The 26,099-nt window shown below is 67.1% G+C and overlaps 4 protein-coding genes across 5 annotated transcripts; 2 read left to right on the top strand and 2 right to left on the bottom strand.

Annotated features, from left to right (window-relative positions):
* The first annotated feature begins 194 nt into the window (after positions 1–194).
* On the top strand, positions 195–15,041 carry MAST1 (microtubule associated serine/threonine kinase 1). Its single transcript, XM_055700013.1, is given in 30 exon segments — positions 195–279; positions 1,204–1,292; positions 1,814–1,833; positions 1,835–1,890; positions 1,997–2,057; positions 2,059–2,076; positions 2,577–2,740; positions 3,177–3,252; positions 3,620–3,826; positions 4,446–4,547; positions 5,207–5,336; positions 5,869–5,936; positions 6,012–6,097; positions 6,205–6,413; positions 7,606–7,744; positions 7,821–7,953; positions 8,034–8,199; positions 8,988–9,089; positions 9,162–9,284; positions 9,782–9,798; positions 9,800–9,877; positions 9,879–9,893; positions 10,125–10,255; positions 10,377–10,564; positions 10,648–10,824; positions 11,553–11,782; positions 12,202–12,324; positions 12,540–12,676; positions 13,065–13,234; positions 13,537–15,041. Coding segments are annotated over 30 exon segments (3,726 nt in total). The 5' UTR covers positions 195–235; the 3' UTR covers positions 14,004–15,041.
* Positions 15,042–15,185: 144 nt separating this feature from the next.
* GCDH (glutaryl-CoA dehydrogenase) lies at positions 15,186–19,614 on the top strand. 2 transcript variants are annotated; one of them, XM_055700000.1, is made up of 11 exons: positions 15,186–15,289; positions 15,408–15,496; positions 15,614–15,754; positions 16,719–16,781; positions 17,400–17,570; positions 18,007–18,136; positions 18,208–18,427; positions 18,502–18,605; positions 18,686–18,811; positions 18,908–19,068; positions 19,161–19,614. In XM_055700000.1, exons 2-11 carry the CDS (start codon positions 15,415–15,417, stop codon positions 19,250–19,252), a joined length of 1,290 nt encoding a protein of 429 aa, XP_055555975.1. In that variant the 5' UTR covers positions 15,186–15,289; positions 15,408–15,414; the 3' UTR covers positions 19,253–19,614. The 2 variants fall into 2 exon arrangements, with proteins under 2 accessions (XP_055555975.1, XP_055555974.1); XM_055699999.1 differs by having other exon boundaries at positions 15,219–15,294.
* Positions 19,615–19,741: 127 nt separating this feature from the next.
* SYCE2 (synaptonemal complex central element protein 2) lies at positions 19,742–21,987 on the bottom strand. The gene is made up of 4 exons (XM_055700001.1): positions 21,372–21,987; positions 21,219–21,276; positions 20,938–21,156; positions 19,742–20,139 (listed from the first exon to the last, which is right to left on the bottom strand). The coding sequence occupies exons 1-4, from the start codon at positions 21,476–21,478 to the stop codon at positions 19,945–19,947; spliced, it is 579 nt and encodes a 192-aa protein (XP_055555976.1). The 5' UTR covers positions 21,479–21,987; the 3' UTR covers positions 19,742–19,944.
* Positions 21,988–22,052: 65 nt separating this feature from the next.
* On the bottom strand, positions 22,053–25,723 carry FARSA (phenylalanyl-tRNA synthetase subunit alpha). The gene is given in 15 exon segments (XM_055699998.1): positions 22,053–22,127; positions 22,129–22,210; positions 22,294–22,408; positions 22,846–22,897; positions 22,899–22,924; positions 22,997–23,165; positions 23,258–23,357; positions 23,438–23,522; positions 23,608–23,723; positions 23,796–23,924; positions 24,038–24,130; positions 24,213–24,331; positions 24,912–25,010; positions 25,089–25,226; positions 25,528–25,723. Coding segments are annotated over 15 exon segments (1,503 nt in total). The 5' UTR covers positions 25,684–25,723; the 3' UTR covers positions 22,053–22,103.
* Positions 25,724–26,099: the final 376 nt, after the last annotated feature.

Raw genomic sequence — 26,099 nt, 5'->3', positions numbered from 1 at the left:
CCCTGCCCTGTTTTGCAGAAGGAGCTGCCGCTACCTCGGAAAAGCAGCAGGTGAGGACCCCCCCGCGCCCCCCCCCCTTGCCCCCCGGCCCCGCCCCGGCCCCGCCCCGGCCCCGCCCATTGCAGCCGCCGCCGCCGTGTTCCTCTCCCCCCCCCGTCCCCCCCCCCTGCCGAGGCGCCGCCGCCGCCCCGGAGCCCCCGGCTCCCCCCGGCTCTCGCCCCCCCCCCCACCCCCGATGCCGATCCTGGTGGGCAGCAGCATGTTCCGCCGTACCAAGAGGTAACCGTGGCCGTGGCCTTCCTCCCCGCACCATCCTCATCGTCGGCCTCCGTTCCTTCCCTGTCCTCCTTACCCAGACATCCCCCCTCCATCCTCATCCCCAGCCTTCATCCCCCTCCATCTTCATCCTCATCCCCCCTCCATCCTCATCCCCAGCCTTCATCCCCCTCCATCTTCATCCTCATCCCCCCTCCAGCCTCATCCCCAGCCTTCATCCCCCTCCATCTTCATCCTCATCCCCCCTCCAGCCTCATCCCCAGCCTTCATCCCCCTCCATCTTCTTCCTTATCCCCCCTCCATCCTCATCCCCGGCCTTCATCCCCCTCCATCTTCATCCTCATCCCCCCTCCAGCCTCATCCCCAGCCTTCATCCCCCTCCATCTTCATCCTCATCCCCCCTCCAGCCTCATCCCAAGCCTTCATCCTCCTCCATCTTCATCCTCATCCCCCCTCCATCCTCATCCCCGGCCTTCATCCCCCTCCATCTTCATCCTCATCCCCCCTCCATCCTCATCCCAAGCCTTCATCCTCCTCCATCTTCATCCTCATCCCCCCTCCAGCCTCATCCCCAGCCTTCATCCCCCTCCATCTTCATCCTCATCCCCCCCGTCCTCATCCTCATCACTCCTTCATCCTTGTCCTCTCATCTTCATCCTCACCCTTCATCTCCTCCATCCTCCTTCATCCCCAGCCCTCCTTCCTCATCCTCCCCTTTCATCCTCCATGCCCAGCCCCATGTTCCCCCACCATGGACAGAGTCCCCCTGCCCCCTCCCATCCCTGCACCCACTTTGGGGGGAGGGGGGGGGCTATGAGTGCCCCCCCGGGAGTACCTTTAAGTGTGGTAAGAGCATTTGGGTGCGAGGACATGCGTTGGGGGGGTGGGGTTCCAGCCCCTCTCCCATGACCCCCATGACCCCCCCAGCTGCCGCACAAGCAACCGGAAGAGCCTGATCCTGACCAGCACCTCCCCCACCCTCCCGCGACCCCACTCACCTCTGCCTGGACATATCGGTGAGACATGCATCGCCCCCGGTGCCCCCCAGCCCCCCGTCCCAAATTTCCCCCACTGTCCCCAATCCCCTCCCAAGGCCATGGGACCCCCCAAATCCCCCCCGAGACCCCCAAAGGTGCCTGTAAGCACCCAGGGATCCATAGGCCCCCTCCTGCAAGGCCCCGCCCAAACTGCTGTCACCCCCCCCCAAGGGACCCATTGCCCCTCTCAGGCCGCAAGACCCCCTCCCCCCCAGACACACATGGAGACCCCCCCAGGGACTCATAGGCCCTCCCCAGGCCCAGTTGCCCCCCCGCCTCCCTGGTACCTATAGCCCCCCCCCCCCCCCCAACCCATAAAACCCCCCTCCAGCCCCTGGAGTCCCCCCTTTTCCCCTGGGGGGGTGTGAGTGGGTGACATCCATTTAGCCCTGGTGTGGGTGGGGGTCTGGCAGGGTGGGGGTGTCAGGGTGGGGTGGAGGTGATGTCACCCCCCATGTTGTGTGTGTCCCCCCCCCGGTGTTTCCCCCCACCCCTCACAGGCAGCAGCCCCCTGGACAGTCCCCCGCAACTTCTCGCCCAGCAACCCAGCCCACTTCTCCTTTGCCTCCTCCCGCCGGTAAGGGGCTCACACGGCCTGGGGGGGCACCCACAGGGATGGGTGGTGATGGGGGGGTTATCCAGGTGCCTGGGACCCCTGACACCCTGTGCTCCCCCCACCACAGTGCTGATGGGCGCCGATGGTCACTGGCCTCGCTGCCTTCCTCTGGCTATGGCACCAACACCCCCCAGCTCCACCGTCTCGGTGAGTCGGGGGTCTCAGAGCCCACCCCCCATCTCCAGGGGACACACATAGGTGCCCCCCCCTCCCATGGTGGGGAGGTGGCTGAGGGGGTGGTCGCTGTGGGTGGTGGTCAGGGGTCTAGCTGGCTGGTTGTGGGGTTAGATGTGGGTCCCACGGATGGGGGTATGTGTGGGGCGGGGGTCAGTGGGTGGCCAGTGGTCCCCATGGGGTGTCATGAGCGGGTGTCCATGGGGGTCAGTGGCTACTGTGGGTGGCTATAGGTCTTTGGGGGGGTCCCCTGGGGGTCCGGAGGTGTTTATGGTGGGTCCATGGGGTTCAGCAGGTCACTGTGGGTGGCAGTAGGTCCTGGTGGGGGTGGTCCACTGGTGGGGGGTCCGTGAGGGGTCCATGGGGGTCATTGGGTTGCTGTGGGTGGCGATGGGTCCTGGCAGGGTGCAGGGGGGGGGGTCCCTGGGGGTGGCAGGGGTCCGCGGGGTCGGAGGGGTGACGCGGGCGCGCAGTCCTCGTGCTCGTCGCAGGAGCGCCTGCACCAGCTGCCGGCGCAGCCAACGCCGGAGGAGCTGCGCTTCCTCTCCCGCCACTTCGGCAGCTCCGAGAGCCTGGCCGAGGAGGATGGGGGGGCCCGGGGGGGGCCGACCCCGCGGCCCCGCTCCCGCAGCCTCAGGTAGGGCTGGGACTCTGCAGCGGGGCTGGAGACCCCAATTGCCTGGGGGTGGATCAGGGGTTTGGGGGTCCCGTGGGGGAATTGGGGCGCCAGGAGGATGGGGGTCACCATGGAGTTGGACCAAGGCACACCAAGGCTTTGGGGACACCTTAGGGCTGGGGGGGGGGGGGCAGGGCTTTGGGGGCACTGTAGGGGTGGGGACACCATGAATCTGGGGTGTCCCAGAGCCGGGGGGGGACCACGAGGGTGCCATGGGGTGGGGGACATCAGGATGGCAGGGACACTCTGGCCATGGGACATCAAGGAGGTGGGATGGGGACACTGTCGGGCTGCCATGGAGGAATGCTGGGGGTCACACAGGTGCCAGCGGTGGGGGGAACGCTGGGGGAGAAGCACTGTGGGTCTCCTGGGTGCCATCAGTGCCCTCCCCTCACAGTCCCGGGCGCTCACCCTCATCCCACGACAACGAGATCGTGATGATGAACCATGTCTACAAGGAGCGGTTCCCCAAGGTAGGGCTGGGGGGGTGGGTGGGGCTGGGGGCAATGTGGGGAGCTGGGGGCAGACATGGGGTCTTGGGGGAGGCTTGGGGGGTGGCTATAGGGGTTGGGGCGTTGTGGAACAGCTCTGGGGGGGTGTCAGGCAGCTAATGGGTGCTGGAGGATATAGGGTCTGGGGGGGGTCCTGGTATGGTTATGGGTGCCTTGAGGGGCGCGTGTTATCTATAAGGGATCAGGGGGGCTCTGAGGGTGCTGGAGGGGAGGAGTGACAGCTCTGGGGTGGTTGTGGGGCACTGGAGAGGGTTTGGGGTCTTGGGGGGACCTTAGGGGGTCTGTGGGGGTGTCGGGAGCTGTAGGCAGCCAATCTCGGGTCCCGCAGGCGACGGCACAGATGGAGGAGCGGCTGGAGGAGTTCGTGCGGGGCTGTGGCCCCGGGGGGACGCCGCTGGCTGATGGCGCCCTCAGCTTCATTCAGCACCAGCTGGTCGAGCTGGCACGTGACTGCTTGGCCAAGGCCCGGCACGGCCTCATCACCGCTGGCTACTTCTATGAGCTGCAAGAGAACATGGAGCGCCTGCTGCAGGATGTGAGCCATAGCACCCAACGGGACCCAATGGGACCCCAGGGCCCCCAACAGGACTCAACAGGCACCCAATGGGACCCAACGGGACCCAATGGGACCCAAGGGCACCCAAAAGGGCCCAGTGGAACCCAATGGCACCCAGCAGGGTCCAACAGGACCCAATGGCACCCAACAGGGGCCAACAGGACCCAGTGGGACCCAATGGCACCCAGCAGGTTCCAACAGGACCCAATGGGACCCAACAGGGCCCAACAAGACCCAGTGGTACCCAATGGTACCCAGTGGAGCCCAGAGAGGCTCAGTGACACCCAACAGGGACCCAAGGGACCTAACAGTCCCAATGGCACCCAATGGGTCCCAGCAACACCCAGTAGGTCCCGATGGGGCCCGATGGCACCCTCGACACCAAATGGGGGCCCACCAGGGCCATACAGCACCCAATGGGAGCCCTCAGCACCCAAGGGCACCCATTGGGACCCAACAGGACCCCCCAGGGACCCAGTGGGACCCTGCTGAATCCAATGAGACCCAAGGGGACCCCCCAGTGTGCAAGGGATTCCCCACAACCCCATGTAAGTCCCCTGGGGAACCCCTGACCCCCGTCCCTTCAACATCCCCCTAGGCCTATGAGCGCTCAGAGTCAGAGGAGGTGGCCTTCATCACCCAGCTGGTGAAGAAGCTCCTCATCATCATCTCCCGCCCCGCCCGGCTGCTGGAGTGCCTGGTGAGTCCCCCTGGGACCCCCTCCCCCCGGGCACCCAGGCATCCGGCCCTGTGCAGCGCCCCCAGCATCCCCCCCCATCCCATTTTGCACCATCCCAACTGTCCAATCAGACGAAGCCCTTCCGGTCACCCTGACAACGCCCTGGCCAATCCCTGCACACAGCCAATGAGGAAGCAGGGCTGTTGTTGCCATGGTGACAGCCATGTTGCCCGGGGCAGTGCCACGGCAATAGCGCATCCTGGGGACCACCGAGACAAAGAGGGGGTGGGGGGACCGGGGCGGGGGGGGGACGGGACGGGGGACGGGGACGACGACATGACGACACACAGTGGGGCACACGCGTGTGCCCCTGCCCATGACAGCGCACGCAGGCACGTGTGCTCACCCACATGCTCTGTACGTTGGTACAGGCATGTATTTGGGCTCAAACACACGTGTGCATGCGTGTCCTAGTGCACACGTGTGCGTGCACACACATGCGCTCACACTCTCGAACATGCTCTCATGCATGTGCAGACCTATGCGCACTCCGCACATGTGTCCCCCCCCACCCCGCTGTCTGCTGGAGCATTGCACCATGGTGGCGCGTGTCCCTGCGTGCACACGTGTGACGATGCGTGTCCCCCCCTGCACATGCGTGCCGGGGCGTGTCGGCACAGGAATTCGACCCAGCCGAGTTCTACCAGCTGCTGGCAGCAGCGGAGGGCCAGGCCCGCGAGGGGCTGCTAAAGGCCGACATCCCCCGCTACATCATCGGCCAGCTGGGGCTGGCACGGGACCCCTTCCCCGGTATATGCGTGTGCGAGTGGCCACAGGGCGGGCATGGGATTTGCACACACCTGTAGGGGCATGCACTCACGTATGGGAGCGTGCAAGGGGCACGCACATGTGTTGGAGCATGCACATGTGGGTCTTTGTATGGGAGGATGTGTGCATGGAGGGTGTGTGGGGTCTGCACACGTGTGTGGGAGCATGCAAGGGGCAGGTACATGTGTGTGGGAGTGCGCAAGGGGCAGGCACATGTGTGCAAGGGGCATGCATGTGCATGTGGGAGCGTGTATGCATGAGGCCTTGCACGGGAGGGTGTGGGCACGGGGTGGTATGGGGTCTGCACATGTGTGTGAGAGCACGCAAGAGGCATGCATGTGCGTGCGGGAGCGTGCAAGGGGGGTGCCTGCATGGGTCACATGGAGTTTGCTCACGGGGGATGTGCAGGGGTGTGGGAGTGTGCATGGCGGGTGCATGCATGCCATGCACTGGGGGTGCACATGTGTGGCACCCCGTGTCCCCGCACATGTGTGACACCCCATGTCCCCCACAGATGTGGTGCACCTGGAGGAGCCCGACAGTGGCGGGAGCAACACGCCGGATCTCGAGGAGGGGGCTGAGGTGGGGGCTGGGCCAGGGTCCCTGCACCCCTCCCTGCGTCGCCCCGTGTTCCCCCATGTCCCTGTGTCCCCCCAGGGCCGCAGCACCGTCCCCAGAGCCAAGAAGCCACCGGGTGAAGGCGACTTTGAGACCATCAAACTCATCAGCAACGGTGCCTACGGGTGAGCAGCTGTGGACCCCAGGGTCCCTGGCGGGGACGGGGTCCCTGGGTGGGGGACGTCCCCGTGGGGGGTCCGCGGCACAGCGTGACATGCAGCTGTGCTGGCAGGGCGGTGTACCTGGTGCGGCACACGGCCACGCGCCAGCGCTTCGCCATGAAGAAGATCAACAAGCAGAACCTGCTGCTGCGCAACCAGGTGGAGCAGGCATTCGTGGAGCGCGACATCCTCACCTTCGCTGAGAACCCCTTCGTCGTGAGCATGTTCTGCTCCTTCCAGACCCGCCGCCACCTCTGCATGGTCATGGAGTACGTTGAAGGTGGGCCGACGGGGTGTCGCGATACAGGGATGCATGTCACAATATGGAGTGGTGTTGTGATAGGTGGTGGGGTGTTGCAATAGAGAGCTGGGCGTTTTGGTGTGGCTCTGGGCATCGCAATACAGGTCTGAGTGCCACAACACAGGCCTGGACATCACGATAGTGAGCTGGATGTTGTGGTATAGGGCTGGGTGTTGTGATATGGGTCTGGGCATCACAGTACGGGTCTGGGCATCATGATAGAGAGCTGAGCATCATGATAGAGGGCTGGGTGTTGTGGTATGGGTCTGGGCATCACGATACAGGTCTAGGTGCCACAATACAGGCACAGGCATCGTGATAGAAGGCCGGTGTTGTGATATGGGCTGGGCATCGTGGTGCAGTGCCAGATGGTACAATGTGGAGCCGGGCATCACAGTACAGGGCTGTGTGTCATGATATGGGGCCAGGTATCACAACACGGAGCTGGGCATTGAGATACAGGGCTGAGTGGTGCAGTGTGGGGTGTTCTGGGTCACGACAGGGTGGTTTGTGTCACGACAGGGTGGTTTGTGTCACACTGGGGTGTTTTCACACCCTGGCATGGTGCTTTATGTCTGGGTGAGCGCCTGGTGTCCTGCTGGGACGTGCTGGGTGGTGGCAGGTGATGCTGTGATGTGCCCTGCTGGGTCCCCCCCGTGTCCCGCTTGTGTCCCTCTCCCATCACTCCCGTGTCCCTCCATGTCCCCTCTGCTTTCCCATGACCCTGTGTCCCCCTTTGTCACTCTATGTTCCTCCCATGTCCCCCCATGTCCCTCTGTGCCCCTCCTACATCCCTCTTGCCCTCTTGCGTTCCCCCATGTCCCTCCTGTCCTTCTGTGTCCCCCTTTGTCCCTGCATCCCTCCCATGTCCCTCCTGTGTCCCCGTACCCTCCTGTGTCCCTCCGTATCCCCCTGTCTCCCTCCCATGTCACCCCTGCTCTCCTGTGTCCGTGTCCCCCCCTGCCCTTCTGTGTCCCCCCCATGTCCCTCTGTGTCCCCCCCATGTCCCTTTGTGTCCCTTCTGTGTCCCTCCTGTGTCACCCCTGCCCTCCCATGTCCCTCTGTGTCCCTGCCATGTCCCCCCGTGTCCCTCTGTATTCCCCTGTGTTCCTCCTGTGTCCCTCCCACATCCCTCCCACGTCCCCCCATGTCCCCTCGTGTCCCCCGGAAGGTGGGGACTGTGCCACGCTGCTGAAGCACATCGGGGCCCTGCCGCTGGAGCTGGCTCGGCTTTACTTCGCCGAGACTGTCCTGGCCCTCGAGTACCTGCACAACTACGGCATCGTCCACCGCGACCTCAAGCCTGACAAGTACGGGGGGAGCGAGGGGGGGCCCGGGGGGGGTCCCGTCCACCTGGGTCCCCACCGGACACCCGGGTCCCTGCAGCCTGTTGATCACCTCGCTGGGCCACGTGAAGCTGACGGACTTCGGGCTCTCCAAGATGGGGCTGATGAGCCTCACCACCAACCTCTACGAGGGCCACATGGAGAAGGACGCCCGGGAGTTCCGTGACAAGCAGGTGGGTGAGGCTGGTGGGGCGTGGCTGGGCGTGGCTGGTGGGGTGTGGTGGGGCGTGGCTGACACGCCCCCTCCCCGCAGGTGTGTGGTACTCCCGAGTACATCGCACCCGAGGTGATCCTGCGGCAGGGCTACGGGAAGCCGGTGGACTGGTGGGCCATGGGCATCGTCCTCTACGAGTTCTTGGTGGGCTGTGTCCCCTTCTTCGGGGACACCCCGGAGGAACTCTTCGGGCAGGTCATCTCGGGTATGGAGGGGGATACGGTGGGGTGCACGGTGGGGGACACAGGGGAGGTCATCTCGGGTACGTGGAGGGGACACGGGGCAGGTCATCTCCGGTATGGGGGGGAGACATGGTGGGGGACACAGGGGAGGTCATCTCAGGTACGTTGGGGTCACAGGGAGAACATATTGACTACGGGAGGGACATGGAGGGGACACAGGGGCGGTCCTCTTGGCTACGGGGGGACACAGGGAGGTCATCTTGGCTGTGGAGGCACGTGGTGGGGGACACTAAAAAGGACATTTTAGGTATGGGGGGGTCGTGGGGACATGGGGAAAGTCATCTTGAGTACAGGGATGGGGACACAGGGGGAACGAGGACACGGGGGAAACGGGGACACATGGGGACATGGGGCAGGTCATCTCAGGTACAGAGGGGGAGATGGTGGGGGACACAGGGACTTCTTGGGTGTGGGGACAGGGACATGGGGGAGACATGGGGGGACATTTCTGGGATGGGGACACAAGGAAGACACGGGGGACATGGGGACGCAGGACAGGACACCTCAGGTAGGGGGATAGGGACACAGAGGAACAGAGGGGGACATGGTGGGTGGGACACAGAGCAGGTCATCTCAGATCAGGGGACGCAGGGGGACATGGGGGGATGGAGTAGGTCACCTTGGGGACATGAGGACAGGGCAGGTCATCCCTCGTACAGGGCCGTGATGGGGCTGGCAGCTGGGTCCCTGCACTCACGCGTGTCCCCCCGTGCCCCCTCGTGTCCCCTCCGTGTCTGTGTCCTCCCCCCAGACGAGATCCTGTGGCCAGAGGGGGACGAGGCGCTGCCCCCCGACGCCCAGCACCTCATCTCCTGCCTCCTGCAGCCAGACCCCCTGCGACGCCTGGGGGCCGGTGAGACGCCCCCCCACCCCCCAGCCCCCCCCGCAGGTGCTGTCCCCTCTGACCCCCTCCCCATCCCTGCAGGGGGGGCGCAGGAGGTGAAGGCTCACGGCTTCTTTGCGGCGCTGGACTGGACGGGGCTGCTGCGGCAGAAAGCCGAGTTTGTGCCGCACCTGGAGTCTGAGGAGGACACCAGCTACTTCGACAGTGAGGGACCCCTGGACCCCCCCCCCTCGGCGCCCCCCTCCCCCCCCCAGCACCCCCCGCAGGAACCCCTCGGAACCCCTCCAGGACACCAACCCTGGGACCACCCAGGAGGCCCCCCCAAGGGACACCCCACCTGGCACCCCCGGGAACACCTTGGGACCCCTCTGGGACCCCCACCCTGACACCACCACATGAACCTCCCCCAGGGACCCCCCGGGACCACGTACGACCCCTCCCAAGGGACACATTCCCTGGAACACCTCGGGACCCCTCCAGGACAGCCTGACCCCTCTTAGGGGACACCCCCTTGCTCCCCCAGACACCCCCCCCCGAGCCCCAGACACCCCCCTCAGGGAAACCTCTACCCCCTTCGTGCTCCCAGGGACCCCCCACAGCCCCCCCTGCAGTGGACCCAATCTACAGGTCCCTCACCCCTGGGGGTCACCCTATGGGACTCCCCCCCCGTGCTCCCCCCCCGACCCCCGTGCCCCCCCCAGCACGCTCGGACCGTTACCCCCCACATCACCTCCTACGAGGACGAGGACACGACAGAGGATGAGCCTGTGGAGATCCGGCAGTTCTCATCGTGCTCCCCCCCGCTTCAGCAAGGTGGGGGGGGGGGTGTCCAGGGGGGACAGACAAGGACCGGGCGGGGGGGGCAGAGGGTCTGGGAGGGCGCAAGGGGTCCAGGGGGGCACAGGGACTGGGAGAGGGGGGACAGGGGAGACCAGGCAGGGGGGGGGCAGGAGGTACGGGGAGACACACGCAGGGTGTGGGTGCCGGTGGGTGCTGTTTGGTGCCGGTGGGTGTCCATGGGTGCCGCTGGGTGCCACTGCGCAGGTGTACAGCAGCCTGGAGCAGCTCTCGCAGCAGCAGCAGGAGCCGAAGGCACCCAAGGGGCGTCCGCGTGACGAGGGGCGACGCGACGGCTTTGCCCGTGACCGCAGCTGGCGTACGGCCTCACCCGAGCTGTGAGCACCCACTGCGTCCCTGGGGGGGGTGTGTCATCCCGGGGTCTGCCTGGATGCCTGGGTACCTAGATGGGGGGTGTAGTGGTCAGACATCCCCCCCCAAACACCTGCCTCCCCCCAGGAAGCGCCCACCGGCAGCGGAGGGCCCCCCCCCCGAGGGTGAGGGGAGCCCCCCCCTGGGCGCCCGTCGCCGCTTCTCAGCGCTGCTGGAACCCGGGCGCCCCGGGCCCCCCCCCGAGGAGCGGCCAGTCCCCCGCAATGGGCCCACCCCCCGCGATGCACCCACAGATGGAGCCAGCGAGGAGCCAGGTCAGTGCTGGGTGCTGGGGTCTTCTGGGGGGGGGGTGTCCCCCAGAGCTGGGGTCTCACCAGCCGGTGCCTAACCCCGCCAGGGGAGCGAGTGCCGCGGGCTGGGGAGCTGCCCCCTGCCAGGGCTGAGCTGGGTCTGCGGCGGCCACGGCACCCAGGGGTGGCCCCCGAGGGCGGGGGTGACAAGCGCAGCCCCCGCGGCCCCGGGAAAGTCACCAAGTCAGCGTCGGCCACCGCCCTCTCTGTCATCATCCCCAGCGGTGGGTGTCACCTCCGGGACCCCAGACCCCCTGGGAACCTATAGCCCCCCCTGCCCCAGGACCCCAGACCCAACCTCAGGAGCCCAGACCCCTCCCGGGACCCTAACCCACCCCAGGCCCCCAGTATCCCCTCAGGACCTCCCCTCACCTTGGTAGACAGCCTGGGTGCCTGGGTCCCCGTGAGCAGCAGGGGTCCCCAGGTGTGGTAGGGGTCTCCTGCTGTCCAGGTCCCTAAGATTGAGTGTGAGGGGTGGCAGGGGGCTCCGTGAACACCTGGGTCCCAAGTGCAGGGTGGGTCCCTGGTCATGTGAGTCCCTCGGGTGGGGAGTCCCTGGACACGTGGGTTCATTGTGTGTGAAGGTCCCCTGGTCACTTGGGTCCCCATGGGTGGGGGGTGCCTGGTCACCCGGGTCCCTTGGGTGGGGGCCCCTGTCCCCGGGTTGGTGAGCATGGTGCCAGCAAGGGGTGGCAGTGGGTCCCCCGATCACCTGGGTCCCTTGGGGGGGGGGCCCTGGTCACCTGGGTCTCCTGGGTGGTGGGGTCCCTGGACCCCTGGGTCCCCTGGCAGGGGTCCCTGTCACCCGGATACCTTGGGGGGGAGGGCCTGGTCCTCTGGGTCCCCTGGGTGGCGCCCTGGGTCACGTGGGTGGGGAGGTCCCTGGTCACACGGGTCCCCTGGTGGGGGTCCCTGTGGCCCTGGGTGCGCATGGTGCCAGCTGGGCGTGCAGGGGAGGCGCCTGGCTCCTCGCCCCTGGGCAGCCCCATGTCCCCCCGGTCACTGTCCTCGGACCCCTCATCGCGGGACTCGTCCCCGGGCCGGGAGCTGGCCCCGGCAGTGGCTGCCCCCCGCTCCCCCATTGCCATCCCCCGCCCTGGCAAGAAGTTTGGCTTCACCCTCCGTGCCATCCGCGTCTACCTGGGGGACAGTGACATCTACAGTGTCCACCATGTAGTCTGGGTCAGCAGGGTGGGGGGGACACGGGGCGGCAGGGAGGGACATGAGATGTGGGGGGACATGGGGGTTGCAGGGTGAGATGGGGACACAGAGTGGTGGTGGTGGGGGGACATGGGGATGTGGAGGGATGGAGGGGGACGTGGAGGGTGACATGGGGACACAAGGGGTCTGGGGGGTAACGCGAAGATGTGAGGGGACATGGAGGGCTGGGGTGTGACGGGGCTGTGGGAGGACGTGGGGGGTCATGGAGTGATGGGGATATGGGCAGCTGGGGGGTCACATGGGGCCATGGAGTTACATGGGGATGCAGTAGGTTGAGGGGTCACATGGGGACACGGAGGGACATGGCGGGGGGCACACGGGGGGGTGCTGGGGCATGGCAGCCCTGATGCATTGTGGGTAATGGTGCCTTGTGGGTGCAGCACGTGGAGGAGGGGGGCCCAGCGCAGGAGGCGGGGCTCTGCGCCGGTGACCTCATCACCCACGTCAACGGGGAGCCTGTCCACGGGCTGGTGCACACCGAGGTCGTCGAGCTCATCCTCAAGGTCAGGGGTCACAAGGGGTCACGGGACCACAGGGGGCTTGTGCTCAAAAGGTCATAGAGCTCAGAAGTTGATGGGGGGTCACAGGTCACAGCTGGGTCATGGGGTTAACAGGAGGTCACAGTGGGGTCATGGGCCATGGGTGGGCTGGGGAGGTGTGGGGCAGGGTGGGGTGGGGCAGGGCGTGGCAGGGCGGGGCGGTGACGCGATGTGTGCAGAGCGGGACGAAGGTGCTGGTGACAACGACGCCACTGGAGAACACGTCGATCCGCCTGGGCCCTGCGCGGCGCCGCAGTGCCCGGGCCAAGATGGCACGAAGGAACCGCCGGGGTGGCGCCGGGGGCGGCCATGAGAGGTGGGGACTGGGAGGGGGAACTGTGTGGGACTGGGGGGGGAACTGGGAGGGAACTAGGGGGAGTGTGGGGGGGAACTAGGGGAGGAACTGGGGGAACTGGGGGGGAACTGGGAGGGAACGGGGGCAACCGAGGGGGGAGGAACTAGGTGGGAGTAAGGGGGAACTGGGAGGGAACTGGTGGGCAACTAGGGGGACTGGGAGGAAACTAGGGGAACTGGGAGGGGAGCTGTGGGAACTGGGGGGGAACTGGGAGGAACAGGGAGGTGAACTGAGGGGGAAACTGGGCAGGGACTTGGAGGGGAACTGGGGGAACTGCGTGGGAGCGGGGGGCCCAGGGGGCGGCCCGGTGTGTGCAGACCCCCATGGTGATGGTCCTCCCGGTCGGCAGGCGGCGCAGCGCGCTTTTCCGGCACCTGGCCCGACAGGCCTCGCTGCTGCACACGAGCCGCTCGCTGACGTCACTGAGCCGCTCGCTCTCCTCCTCCGACAGCCTGCCCGCCTCCCCTACCCACGCGCGCGCGCGGGACCCCGCCCTCCCGCCGCGCGCCGCCGAGACGGGTAGGCGGCACCATGGCAACGGGGGGCGGGGTCAAGGGGAAGGGGCGGGGACAAGGGAAAGGGGTGGGGACACGGTCACCGCTATGGCAACGGGGGCGTGGTCACGAGAAAGGAGCGTGGCGAAGGCCAAGGGGCGAGGCCAATGGGATGGGCGGGGCCGAGGCAACGGGGCTGCTCTGGTGGGCGGGGCCGCGGGGCGGAGCTACGGCAGCCGCGAGGGCCGGCGGAGGGACGCGGGAGGCCGGGCGGCCGCTGCCTCGGCCTCGCTCGGCCCCGCCAGGCCTGACCTTCGTTCCCCGCAGGGGCCTCCCCGCCCAGCAGCTCTCCGGGCTCCAGCGCTCCGCCGTCCCCGGCGCCGGCCGGGCCCCACCTGCGGCCCAGTTCGCTGCAAGGGCTCTCCCCGAAGCTGCAGCGCCAGTACCGGGCCGCCCGGTGCAAGTCGGCCGGCAGCATCCCCCTCTCGCCGCTGGCCCACACCCCCTCCCCCCCCGCCGCCTCGCCGCCCGCCTTCCCCGCCAAGCTGCACCCGAAAGCGGCCGAGTCCCCCCGCCTGACCCGCCGGGGCCCCCCTGAGAAGGGGACGGGACCCCCACCCCGCAAGCACGGCCTGGAGGCCGCCCGCAAGGACTTCCCGGCCGAACCGCCGCTACAAAGCCTGGCCGAGTGGGACGGGGAGAGCCCGGCCGAGGGACCCCCCCCCCGCGCCCCCTACCCGCCGCCTGGGCCGCCAGGAGCTGCCGTTGCTGCTGGGGGGCCCCCCCGGCGTTGAGACAGCCCCCCACGGGGGGGAGGAATCCGAGAGACCCCCGCGGGGCCCCCCCAAGGCGCTCAGCCCGGTGCAGGAGCATGAGCAAGCTCGGAGGGGGGGGTGGGGGGCCAGTGCCCATCGTGGTGGTGGGACCTGGGGCAGCCCCCGGGGATGGGGACCCTCCCGGGCGCTGAGCTCGACCGCCCCCCCCCCCCCCACCAGACCCCGCGGCTGTAAATAAGGGGGGGGGCCCAGGCATGCAGGGTCCCCCCGCCCCACCTCGGCCAGGGACGTGGCTAGCAGCCCCCCCAGCACCTCCCTGCGTATGCAAAGGGTTAATACTGTGACACCCCCCCCGGTGTGATGTCATCGGACAGGTGCCCCCTGGGTGTCATTCCCACCCTCCCAGTCTCCTGTTTGCCCCCAGCTGTTACCCTGTGATATCACAGCGGTGATGTCACAGGTGGGGTGGAAGGGGAGAGGGCACAGCTCTGATGTCACAGGGGGGATGGGGAGCAGTGACATCACCGTGGCACTGGCCCTTGGGAAGGGAGAGTGATGTCACAGCTGGTGGCATGGGATTGACAATGTCACAGTTACGGTGTTGCTGATGGTGTAAGAGTCATGACGTCACAGCTCTGATGTAACAGGGTGCTGCTGTCTCAGCTCTGATGTAACCAAAGGTGCAGGAATGGTGACGTCACAGCTAAGGTGCCATTGAAGGTGTGGGAATGGTGATGTCACAGCTGTGGTGACAGTGGGGGGGGGTGGGGGGGCGGGCAATGATCGGTGCCAGGTGGTGATGTCATTGCCGTGAGGTCACCAGGATGGGGCTGACGCTTTCCAGGTCTGCAGTGATGTCACATGACAGCAGCTGACATCACTTCTAGCCAAAGCAGGTGACATCACCAACCTCCCCGTGACATCATCACACACACACACACACCCCCCCGTTCTCGCTATGCAAACGTCCCCCCCCGGGGCAGGGGGGCCGGGGCCGGGGGGACCCCGGGGGCCAATAAAGCCTGTACAGCACCGACCCCCGGCTGCCTCCGTGGGGACGGGAGGGGGGGCTGGGGGACGACACGACATACGTCATCGCGCCGCGGCCGCAGTTTTGGGGACACCCCCCCCCGGCCTCCCTGGGTGGCGGGTTCCGCAGCTCGGAGCGCCCGCCCACCCCCCAGCTCCGAACGCAGCCCGGGCAGGCGCGGGGTTAAAGCCACGCCCCTTCGCCACGCCCCCGCCCCACCTCCGTGACGTCACGGCCCAGGGTTCCTCCGGGTCCGTTCGCCACCGCTGAGCTCGTACGGTGCGGGGGGGGCCGGAATCTGGGGGTGGGGGGGGGGTCCCCGGGGAGGCCCGGGGGGGGTGGGGGCATGAGGGCTCTGAGGGTCCCCGGATCAGCTCCCACCCCCCTCCCAGACTCCCCATGGCGCTGCGATTCGCCGCCCCGCTGCTGCGCCTGGCCCGGAGCAGCGTCCGCTGGGGGGGCACGGCTCCCTCTCCGCCGGGTGAGTGAGACCGGGACCATCCCCAGCGCCGCCCTCCCCCCCCCTAGTTGTTGGGGGGTGCGCAGGTGTGGGTCAGCCGCGGGGCTGGTGCTGACCCTCCCCGTGCCCCCCCCCCAGCCCCAGCCCTCTTCGACTGGCGGGACCCGCTGGGGCTGGAGGCGCTGCTGGAGCCCGAGGAGCGGCTGCTGCGCGATGCCCTGCGCAAGTACTGCGAGGAGCGGCTGCTGCCCCGCGTGCTGCACGCCAACCGGCACGAGGGTACCCCCCGACACACCCCCCCCCCCCCAAAACATCCGGCCCGCCAACCCTGCCACCCCCCCCTCATCCCTTGGTGTCCACACCCCAGGGACCCCTGGACCCCCCCACATACTGGTTACCCAGGTAACCCCCCTCCCCAACAAATATCCCCTGGGGCTCGGGGATGCCCCCAGCATGCTAAGATACACCCAGGATCCCACCGGTACCCCTTAATCCTCCCCAGGACCCCCTTAATCCTCCCTAGCGCCCCCTGATAACCCCCCATACCCCTTCATCCACCCCAGCACCCCCCAATACAGCCCTGTACCCCTTAAACCTCCCCAGCACCCCCTGATAACCTCCAAGTACCCCTTAATCCTTCCCAGGACACCCCCTGGACCCCCCTTGTACCCCTTCATCCACCACAGCACCCCCCAATACCCACATGCACCCCATAATCCACCACAGCACCCCCAAAATACTCCAATACCCCTTGATCCTCCCCAGTGCCCCCCAATAACCTCAGTAGCCTTTAACCCCCCAGCACCCCCAAATACCCCTGTACCCCTTAGGCCCCCCAGTACACCCCAATACACCCAGGACCCCTCCAATACCCCCCGTACCATACCCCTTAGTTCCCCCCAGCACCCTGCTTATAACAACCCTGTTACCCCTTAATCCTCTCCAGTGCCACCTAAATGCCCCCAGCACCCCCAAAATACCTCCCAGTACCCCTTAATCCCCCCCAGCATCCCCCAGTACCCCCTCTGTACCCCTTAATCCCCCCAGCCCCTCCAGTTCTCCCCTTGTACCTCTTAATCCTCCCCAGCACCCCTGGAGCTCCCTCCCTGGGTGGCCAAGGTTGGGGGCAGAGGTGGGGGGAGTCCCCAGCCCCAGCCAGGGGGTGTCCCCACTGCCCCCCACTCAGCTTGGCCACACTCACACCCCACTGTGCCCCCCCCCCCCCCCTGCCCCCCCGCCACAGTGTTTGACCGGGAGATCGTGACCGAGCTGGGGGAACTGGGGATGCTGGGCCCCACCATCAAAGGTGAGTGGGGAATAATGGGGGGGCTGGGACAATCCCCCAGAGGGTGGGGGAAGTCTTTGCGGGGGCCATAGGGTCCTTGGTAGAGGGAGCTGGGGGGGCTGCAGTGGGTGGGTGCCGGGTGCCAGGGGTCCCCAGGGTGTTATTGGGGAGGGCCATGGGGGGTGTTGGGACCCCTGAGGAGGGGCTGGGGTGCCCGAGGGGCAGGAGGAGGGTTTGGAGGGGCTGGGGGGGGTCAGTGGTTCCCCTTGGGGTGTTGGGGGGGGTGGGGCAGGGTCCTCTCATGGTTGGGGGCTGGAGCTGGGCCCGCTGGAGTTGGGGGGCTGGGGGGGGGCCTGTGGGTGACCCCATCCTGGGGGGAAAGGGGTGTCCCTGGGGTGACACTGTCTGTGGGATGACATTGTCCTGGGGGGTCTGGGGGTGACACTGTCCCCAGGGTGTGGCTGGGTGTCCATGGGTGACACTGTCCGTGGGCACCCATGGGTGACGCTGTCCTGGGGTGTCCGTGGGTGTCACTGTCCCGGGATGTCCATGGGTGGCTGTGGGTGACACCATGCCCATGGGTGCCCATGGGTGACGCTGCCCCTGGGTTGCCCATGGGTGCCCCCCTCCCCCCCCCAGGATACGGCTGCGCAGGCACCACAGCAGTGGGCTACGGGCTGGTGGCGCGGGAGCTGGAGCGTGTGGACAGCAGCTACCGCTCGGTGCTGAGCGTCCAGTCCTCCCTTGTCATGTACCCCATCCTGGCCTACGGGACCCCTGCCCAGCGGGACCGCTTCCTGCCCCCCCTGGGTGAGACCCCCACGGGGGGCACATGGTGGGGAGGGCTGTGGGGCAGGAGGGGGCTGTGGGTCAAGTGGGGTACTGTTGGGCGGGGGGGGGGGCTACGAGGCAGGAGAGGGGGGCTGTGGGTCAAGTGAGGTGGGGCTGTGGGACAGGAGGGAGAACTGTGGGGTGGAAGGGGGGGCTGTGGGTCAAGTGGGGTGGTCTGTGGGGAAGGATGGGGGGCTGTGGGGCAGGAGAGGAGTCTGTGGGGCAGGGGGGGTCTGTAGGGCAGGAGGGGGGGGCATGGCGTCCCCCTGACTGCCTTCTATGGGGGGAGCTGCTGACAGCGCCCAACCACAGGAGCGACCTGGGCTGGGTGGGCCATGGGGCAGGTGGGGGCAGCCATGGGGCAGGCAAGGGGAGCCATGGGGGTCCCAAGGCCCCCCCTGATGCCCCCCACCAGCGCGGGGGGAGCTGCTGGGGTGCTTCGGGCTGACTGAGCCCAACCACGGGAGCGATCCGGGGCGCATGGAGACGCGGGCGCGCTACAACCCTGGCACCAAGACCTACACGCTGCGGGGCACCAAGACCTGGTGAGCCCCACACCAGGGGGATGGGGGACACCCCTGACTCCCCCAGACCCCCACCCTGACCCCCTCCCCAGGATCACCAATGCGCCGGTGGCCGACCTGTGTGTGGTGTGGGCAGTGTGCGAGGAGGATGGGCGGGTGCGGGGGTTCCTGATCGAGCGGGGGACACCCGGCCTCAGCACCCCGAAAATCGAGGGCAAATTCTCGCTCCGTGCCTCTGCCACTGGCATGATCGTGATGGAGGACGTAAAGGTGCCAGAGGAAAACCTCCTGCCCAACGCTGTTGGCTTGGCAGTAAGCAAGGGGGGCGGCACTGGCGGGGGCTCCTGCTGCTGGATGGGGACCCCAGTGACGCCCACTCACCCTAGGGCCCCTTCGGTTGCCTGACCCAAGCCCGTTACGGCATCGCCTGGGGTGCACTGGGTGCCGCCGAGGCCTGCCTGGAGACGGCACGGCAGTACGTCCTCGAGAGGTAATGCAGGGGCAGCATGGTGCCCCCCTGGGGCAGGGAGGGGGGTTCCTGCCTGCCTCACAGCCTCCCCTCCGCCACAGGAACCAGTTTGGGGGTCCGCTGGCACGCAACCAGCTGGTGCAGAAGAAGCTGGCGGACATGGTGACAGAGATCGCCCTGGGGCTGCAGGCCTGCCTGCGCCTTGGCCGCCTCAAGGACGAGGGAAGGTGGGTACCACAACTGGAGCCACGGCAGAGGGGACACCTGGAGCTGCTGCTGGTGGTGGCACGAGGGTGCCAGCGTCACCGTCCCTGTCCCCACAGGGCGGCCCCTGAGATGGTGTCGATGCTGAAGCGTAACTCATGTGGGAAGGCACTGGCCATCGCCAGGGAGGCACGGGATATGCTGGGGGGCAATGGCGTGTGCGATGAGTACCATGTCATCCGGCACCTGATGAACCTGGAGGCCGTCAACACCTATGAAGGTACCACCACGCCGGTATGGGGGGGGACATGGGATCCCGCCGCTGCCACCAGGCACCCCTCAAGACCTAGCTGCTTGCTTGCTTGCCCACAGGCACCCATGACATCCATGCGCTAATCCTGGGCCGAGCCATCACCGGCATCCAGTCCTTCAGCCCTGGCAAGCCACCAGCACCGCGGGGCTAACGGGGGGGACACGGCACCCGGGCACCACACCAACGGCATGTGGCTGCGACGCTCTGTGGCGTGACTGGTCTTACACTGCTGCCAGCGGGGCCAGGATGTCACCCGTGGGGAAAGGACATGAGGAGATGGCACCAATGACCAGATTTGGTGTCACCAACGGGACCTAGTGTCACCAATGGAACAATGTCTCACCAAACCGCCCCACAGTTGCTGATGGGACTCGGTGTCACCGATGAGACCCAGCAGCTTGGTTGTGCTGGGCTTTGCTGCAGAGCCTCTTGGCCAGCGAACTGCCTTGGTGCCTTTGCCGTCCTCGCGGACACTCACCAATAAATGGTGGAAAAGCCACCCTGTGCCTGCCAGCCAGCCTCGTCAGCGTTAATTAAGCCTCCAGGACACAGTTCCATCACCAGGAGGGGGCCCTGCTCCAGCACGCAGCAGGGTTTGCCTCTGTGAGCAGGCAGTGGAGCCATATCAGCCCCCCCTGGATTTGGCCTTTGGGTTTTTTCCTTTTTATTCATGTCAAACCTGAACACTTAACACCAATGGAAAAGCCCTTTTGGGCCAAAATCCCCTTTTGCTGCTCGCAGCTGCCTTGGTGCAGCAGCAACACACACACTTGCGAGGCAGGTGGGCTTCCGCAGGGGTGTCCTGCGGATTTGGGGGAGGCCCTTGCAGCTTTGGGGTCCTGTTCACGTCTCGGGCTGCAGACAGAGGTCACGGTAGGCAGCCTCCACGGTGCGGCAGACCTGCCGGAGCTCCGTCTCAGCCTGCCCTACCCGCTCCATCACCTCCTCCAGCTCCTGCAGCCGCTCCTGGATCAGCTCGTTGTGGAGGCCGTAGAGGTGGAAGAGCTGCTCCTCCAGCTGCTCCGCCAGGCCAGAGACCTGCCGCGCCGGGGTGGGAAAGGCGGGGGGTTGGGGGTGGGGGGGTGGAGAAATGGCTCTTGCCAGGGTGCAGGAGTGGGCAGCGCTGCTGGCACAGCCAGCGCCCGACTGCTGTCCCCTGGAGGGCTGATGGCAGCTGCGGCTGTCCCAGGCTGGCACAGCTCCCGGCCTGGCTTGGCTGCTGCTGCTGCCAGCTGCACCCACAGTAGCCGAAGCGCCGGCCGCAGTAGCCACTGAGCACCAGGTCACCATGGGCCGCAGCTGCCAAGGCTGGGCTGCCATCTGCACATGGGCCTGCGGGAGCACCCCCTCCCGCCCTGCCGACGTGGCCCACCCCGGCTGCAGGGACACCGGTGGGAGCAAAGTCCGGTGTGGTGTGCAGCCAGGCGAGGACACCGAGGGCAGCCAGCGGCTGCACAGGCATGGGGGAGCCACTGGCGTCCCCTCCGCTCCCCAAAGCGGGGCCGGAGGCAGCTGCGGCCACCCCCAAAGGGGCTGGGGGTACTCCCCCCGCCACAGCAGTGAGCACCGGTGCATACGGCACACCAGGCTCTGCAGCTGGCGCCAGTCGCCCTATGAGAGGCTGCTTACACCACGCTCCCTCCCCGTGGCACCTTGTCTCACTGCCCCCCAGCCTGCCACTAATTCGGGCGGAATAACGCAATTAAACATGTCAAGCAGAGACCGCATGGCCGTGCAGCCTTGCTCGGCAGCTAGGAGCTGGCATCAGTCGTCAGCATCTCCCTGCCCACTGCTCCCCCTGCGCTTGCAGGCCCCCTGCCACTCCCAGTCCCCCACCTTCAGCAGCAGGCTCTCCCTGAAGCTGCTCATCATGGTGTGGTCCTCTTTGCGGCTGTCGTTCACCTTGTCGATCAGCTGCTGTGCACGCTGCTGCAGGCCCCCAATGCTGGCATCCAGCGATGTGAAGTAGCGGGAGGCCTGGCCATCCAGTGCTGCTTCTGTGCCGGGCTGGGTAGCCATGGGCTGCGCCTCCGTCCTCGGCCAAAACACAGCACCCTATCACATCAGGGGCACGAACCCCACAGGGCTGGCTCGGTCGATCACATTAATTGGGAAACGCTGGGGATCCCGTTGAGGAAGGTGGTGGCCCGTGGACAAGCAGATGCATGTGTCACCCTGGACACCCCTGTGGGGGCTGTCACTCCCATATGTGCTTTCTTCTCTACTTTAGGTTAAAATTGTGAGGTAACAGAGGGTGGAAAATGTGTTACCTGTCAGGGTCCTCACTGGGGGGCTCATCCCTGCCCAAGCCAGCAAAGAACAGGCTGTCACCTGCCTCCGGCTCTGGCTCAGGGCCCTCACCCTCCTTCCGTGACATGGGGGACAGGCAGCTCTCAGAGGCTGGGGCCCTCAGGGCCCACGTTGGGCTGCAATAATGCTGGTCCCAGGGGGGCTTCCACCGCCGGCACTGGGGAGCCGGGGGGCAGCTGTGGAGCGGGGCCCGGGGACCGGCGGCAGCCGGAGCCCAGCAGGGACAGACGAGACCCAGAACCCCCTCACAGCCCTGAGGGGACACGGTGGGCGAGGTCTGGCACGTGACAGGCACCTACACCAGCCAATCGGCGCCCGCCTGCACCGGAGAATAGCCAATGAAAAGCTGCGTGGAAAAAAGCGGGAAGAGCTGGTCCGGGGCGCTGAGGAGAAGGAGCCGCCATGACGCCGGGGACAGTAAGACGGAGGCACACCGGGCGGGGGGCGCCGTCAGCGGCCGGGGGAAGCCGGGTGAAAAGTGGGTAGCCGCCCTGGCGTGGGCCGGGCACCCCGGCGGCGCGGTGTTGGGGCCGCGGGGCCGGCAGCCTGTGGGCACAGGCACCCCATTACCCCCCCCCCCCCGCCCCCCTGACCGCAGCCCCAGGCGCGGGCCCTGCCCCAGCACAGACACAGGGAGCCAGTGGGGCAAAGGGGGCTTTACTGAGGGGGCAGCCCCCCGGGGAGGAGGGACACTAGGCGTCCAGGCGGCACAGGGGGGCTGTCATAGACCATCTGCAGGTTGACGCGGTGTCCCACCAGCTCCCGAATGTTGTTGATGCCATACTTGATCATGGTGGGGCTGGGGTAGGAGAAAAGGAGATCAGCAGGGGTGGCCCCCTCGCCACACCGGGGTCCCTGGCTACCCTCCCCCCCCCAACTCACCGTTCCAGTGAGAGCCCCCAGGCGATGACGGAGACGTTCTCGGGAAGCCCCATAGGCAGCAACAGCTCAGGGCGGAAGACCCCTGAGTTTCCCACCTCAACCCACTTCTTCAGGCCTGGGGGGTGAGGTGGGGGCCCCCGCCCCATGGCAGTGAGGCAGAGGCCCTGCTCATGGGGCACCCCAGAGAACCCCCACCTCAGAGCGAGACCAGGCCACCCCATATTGGGACCCCAGAGACAGCCCCTCCGTAGGGGTACCCCAAAGCCCACCCCCCAGGGAAAAGACTGAGGCCAGGCTGACCCCCAACCCACAGGGGCACCCCAAAGCCCCCCAGCCCATAGGGAAGAGAATGAAGCTAAGCTAGCTGCCACCCCAAAAAAGTCACCTCAGTTCCCGCCCCTCTCTGTGGAGGCTGATGCAGACCATGGGGTGTCCCCCCCATTCTTTGGGTGCATATGCAGAACCTGAGGCTCCTTTGGGGGACCATGCAGATCCCCAGGACCCCCCTACCTTATAGGGCAACCCACACAAACCCCTGAGGACCCCCCTCACCCTCATGATAGCTGAACACCTCCATGCTGGGTTCTGTGTAGGGGTTATAGGCCTGGCTTGAAGCGCAGCTGGGTGATGCCTGGGGACAAGAGAGAGATGAGGGAGGGTCCTGGGGACCCCCCTGCGTGCCCCTCCTGGTGGCCCCCCGTACCCAGCTTGGTGAAGAACTGCCGGAGGATGCCCATGAGGTGGCCAAGGGTGAGGCCGCGGTCAGCCACCACCCCTTCCACCTGATGGAACTCGGCCAGATGGGTGGCATCTAAGCTCTCGTTGCGGAACACCCGGTCGATGGAGAAGTACTTCACTGGAGAGAACTTCTCCTGGTTGGGGGGTGGCAAAAGAAAAATGGGGTCAGGTGGGGGCCCCTCCACCCCAAAACTCCCTCCCATGCGTCTCCCCAAACCCATCCCACCTGGCGGGCCAGCTGGTAGAGCATGCGGGCGCTGGTGGATGTGGTGTGGGTGCGCAGCAGGTTCCTCCGCGCCTCCTCCAGCCGCCATTCATACTTGTACCTAAGGAGGGCAGCTCAGCTTGGAGGGGAATGGGTGGAGAGACCCCCCAACTCGCCCCCGCCCCAGGGTCTCATCCTCACCCCTGTGAGCCGTAGCCTCCCTGCGAGTGGACCTTCTTCACCTTGGCCGTGTAGCCGGCAGGCAGCTCAGGGGCCTTGGCGGGGTCTGGGGTGGGGCACAGACATGGAGGTGGGGGGACACTGGGGTTTGGGGGGGGCCCTGTGCCCCCCCTCCCTTCCCCTGTACCCACCTTGCAGGAAGAAGGTGTCATGTTGGTCGCGGGCTGGGTGCTGCTGGGGCTGGAACAGAGCATCAAAATTCCAGAAGGAACTTTCCACAAAATTGTTGGTGGGCATCTCTGTGAACCTGTGGGCCACAATGTCAGTGGGGGGCCATGTCCCCTCCCGGCGAGGGGATCCCCCTGGGACCCCCACTCACCCCATCTCCAGGAATATCTGGCGGAGCTGGGAGCGCACCTTCAGCAGGGGGTGGAGGTGGCCGCAGGCAGGCGGCAGCCCCAGGGCCGAGAAGTTGTAGGGCTTGAAGGGACGCTGCTGCCAGGAACCCCTGAAGGCAGGGTCAGGAGTCACAGTGGGGTCAGGGGTGTGTGTCACAGTGGGGTCATGGCAAGGTCAGGGGGTCACAGTGGGGCCAGTGGCCCCCCCACCTCCCAGACTCACGTAGCAATCATCTCTGGCGTCAGCTCCGTCTCCTGCCGTGCTACTGCGGTGCTAAAAGCACTGCCCTTGCGGATCCAGTAGGACTTCAGGGTGCTGGGGGGGGGGGTGAGGAGGGGTGAGGGGGGTGCCCCCAAACCTGCCCCCACCCTCAAAGCCCCTCCCCCGCCCTGCTCACACTTCCAGCAGCAGCTTCCTCCTCTTGAGGTCAGTGCGCTCACGCTCAGGCAGGTTCTCAGCCTCCCCCCGCTGCACCTGCTGCAAGCTCTCCTGCACCCCGTCCTGCACCTCTGCCACCTGCACGGCACCGGGGGGGCACGGGGGGGGGGGTGCGTCACAGTGGGGTGTGGGGGTGCAGGGCAGACCCCCACTCCCTGGGGGCTGGGCCCTGAGGACAGGGACAGCCCCAACCCTGGCAAGGCCACCCTGTCCCCCACGGGGATGCTCCAGGGGGCCCCCCTCTGCCCCCCCATGGCCCTTGGCCAGATCCCCCTGGACACTCCTGGCTCCATGGGACCCCTGTCCACCCTTCTGGGACCCCCAGCTGGTCCCCCCCCCAAGAATACTCCAGGGGATCCCTGTCTGCCCCCCCAGGATACTCCTGGGCCCATGGAACCCCATCTGCGCCACCTGGGACCCCTGCCCAGCCCTTCCAGGACACTCTTGGCTCCATGGGACCCTTGTCCACCCTCCTGGGCCCCCCATCCACTCCCCCAGGATACTTCTGACTCCATGGGACCCCCACCTAGGACCCCTGCCCAGCCCCCCTTGGACACTCCCAGCTCCACGAGACCCCTGCTCAGTCCCACCGGGACCTCCATCCACTCCTCCCGGGACTCTCCCAGACCCTCCAGGACCCCCTCCCTGGGACACTCACAGCTCGGACGACCCGTGGGCCCCCAGGGGCCCCCTTCTCCAGGCGCAGCCACTTGTTTGCCATGGCCTTGCTAAAGCCCACGGAGCCACCGGGCAGCTTCTGCGGGGACGGGGCGGCCGTGAGAGACCTGGTCCGCCCTCCACCAGCCCCGGTGCCCCCGCCCCCCCCAGTGCTCACCATGGCGTCGCTCTGGGGCAGCCCCTCGGCCGGGAGGCTCCGAAAGAGCCGCACCTCGGGGCTGCCGTCCCGAAGCACCTCCACACCCTCGGGGCTCAGCTCCCACCGCCGCGTTGCCCGCGCCTCAGCCTCGATCACCTGTGGGCACCACCGGCGGTGGGGCCGGGGTCGGTAACCGGGGAAGCACCGGGGCATGTGGAGTGCCGGGGGCAGTAACGGGGCCGGGGCCAGTACCGGGGCGGGGAGCACCAGGGTCAGTACCGGGGCCGGGGCCAGTAACCGGGGCCGGGGCCAGTACCGGGGCCGTGGGGAAGTACCAGGGTCAGTACCGGGGCTGGGGGAGCGCCGAGGGCAGTAACAGGGCTGGGGCCAGCACCAGGGCTGGTGTCAGCCTGCACAACACCCCCCGCCCCCCCCCTCAGCGCCCCGCCGCTCCCACCTCCCCTAGCGCCTGGAGGCTCTTGACGGCGCCCACGAGCGTCTGGTGGTCGAGGCCGAGCGCGGCGGCCGTCTCCAGGCTACAGAGGCCTGCGCCGGGCCCCGCTGCCTCCCGCTCCAGCCGCTGCAGCAGCAGCTCAGCCACGCTTGGCGACATCGCGCCGGCCGGAAGTGCTACCCGCGCCGGCCGGAAGTGCTACCGGCGCCCACCGGAAGTGGGGGCGCTCCCCGTGCCGGCCGGAGCGCAGGGTCCGCCGGGCGACATCTTGAGTGTGGCCAAGCCCTCAGCGGCCGCCTGGGGCGGGGGAGGCTGCCGGTGCTACGGGAGGGCCGTGACGTTGCGATGCGGCGGAGTGGCGGCGTAGGAAGTCTTAGTCCTCCCGTTACCGTAGCAACGAGTCCCCCGAGCCTGGTTTTGTGGCCTGCCCCTGGCGGTGACCAGGTGCCCTGTTGCCATGACAACAGTCACCACGCCGCTGGGGCCAGGTCTGGGGACACCAGCGCTTCCTTAACCCAGCCCGCCCTCTCCCGTCTGCTGTGACGTTATGGGACCGTACGACATCACTGTTGTGC

Source organism: Falco cherrug, assembly GCF_023634085.1.
Source record: "Falco cherrug isolate bFalChe1 chromosome 11 unlocalized genomic scaffold, bFalChe1.pri SUPER_11_unloc_6, whole genome shotgun sequence".
In the NCBI taxonomy this organism is placed as follows: domain Eukaryota; kingdom Metazoa; phylum Chordata; class Aves; order Falconiformes; family Falconidae; genus Falco; species Falco cherrug.
This window is presented reverse-complemented; position numbering and strand designations above follow the sequence as displayed.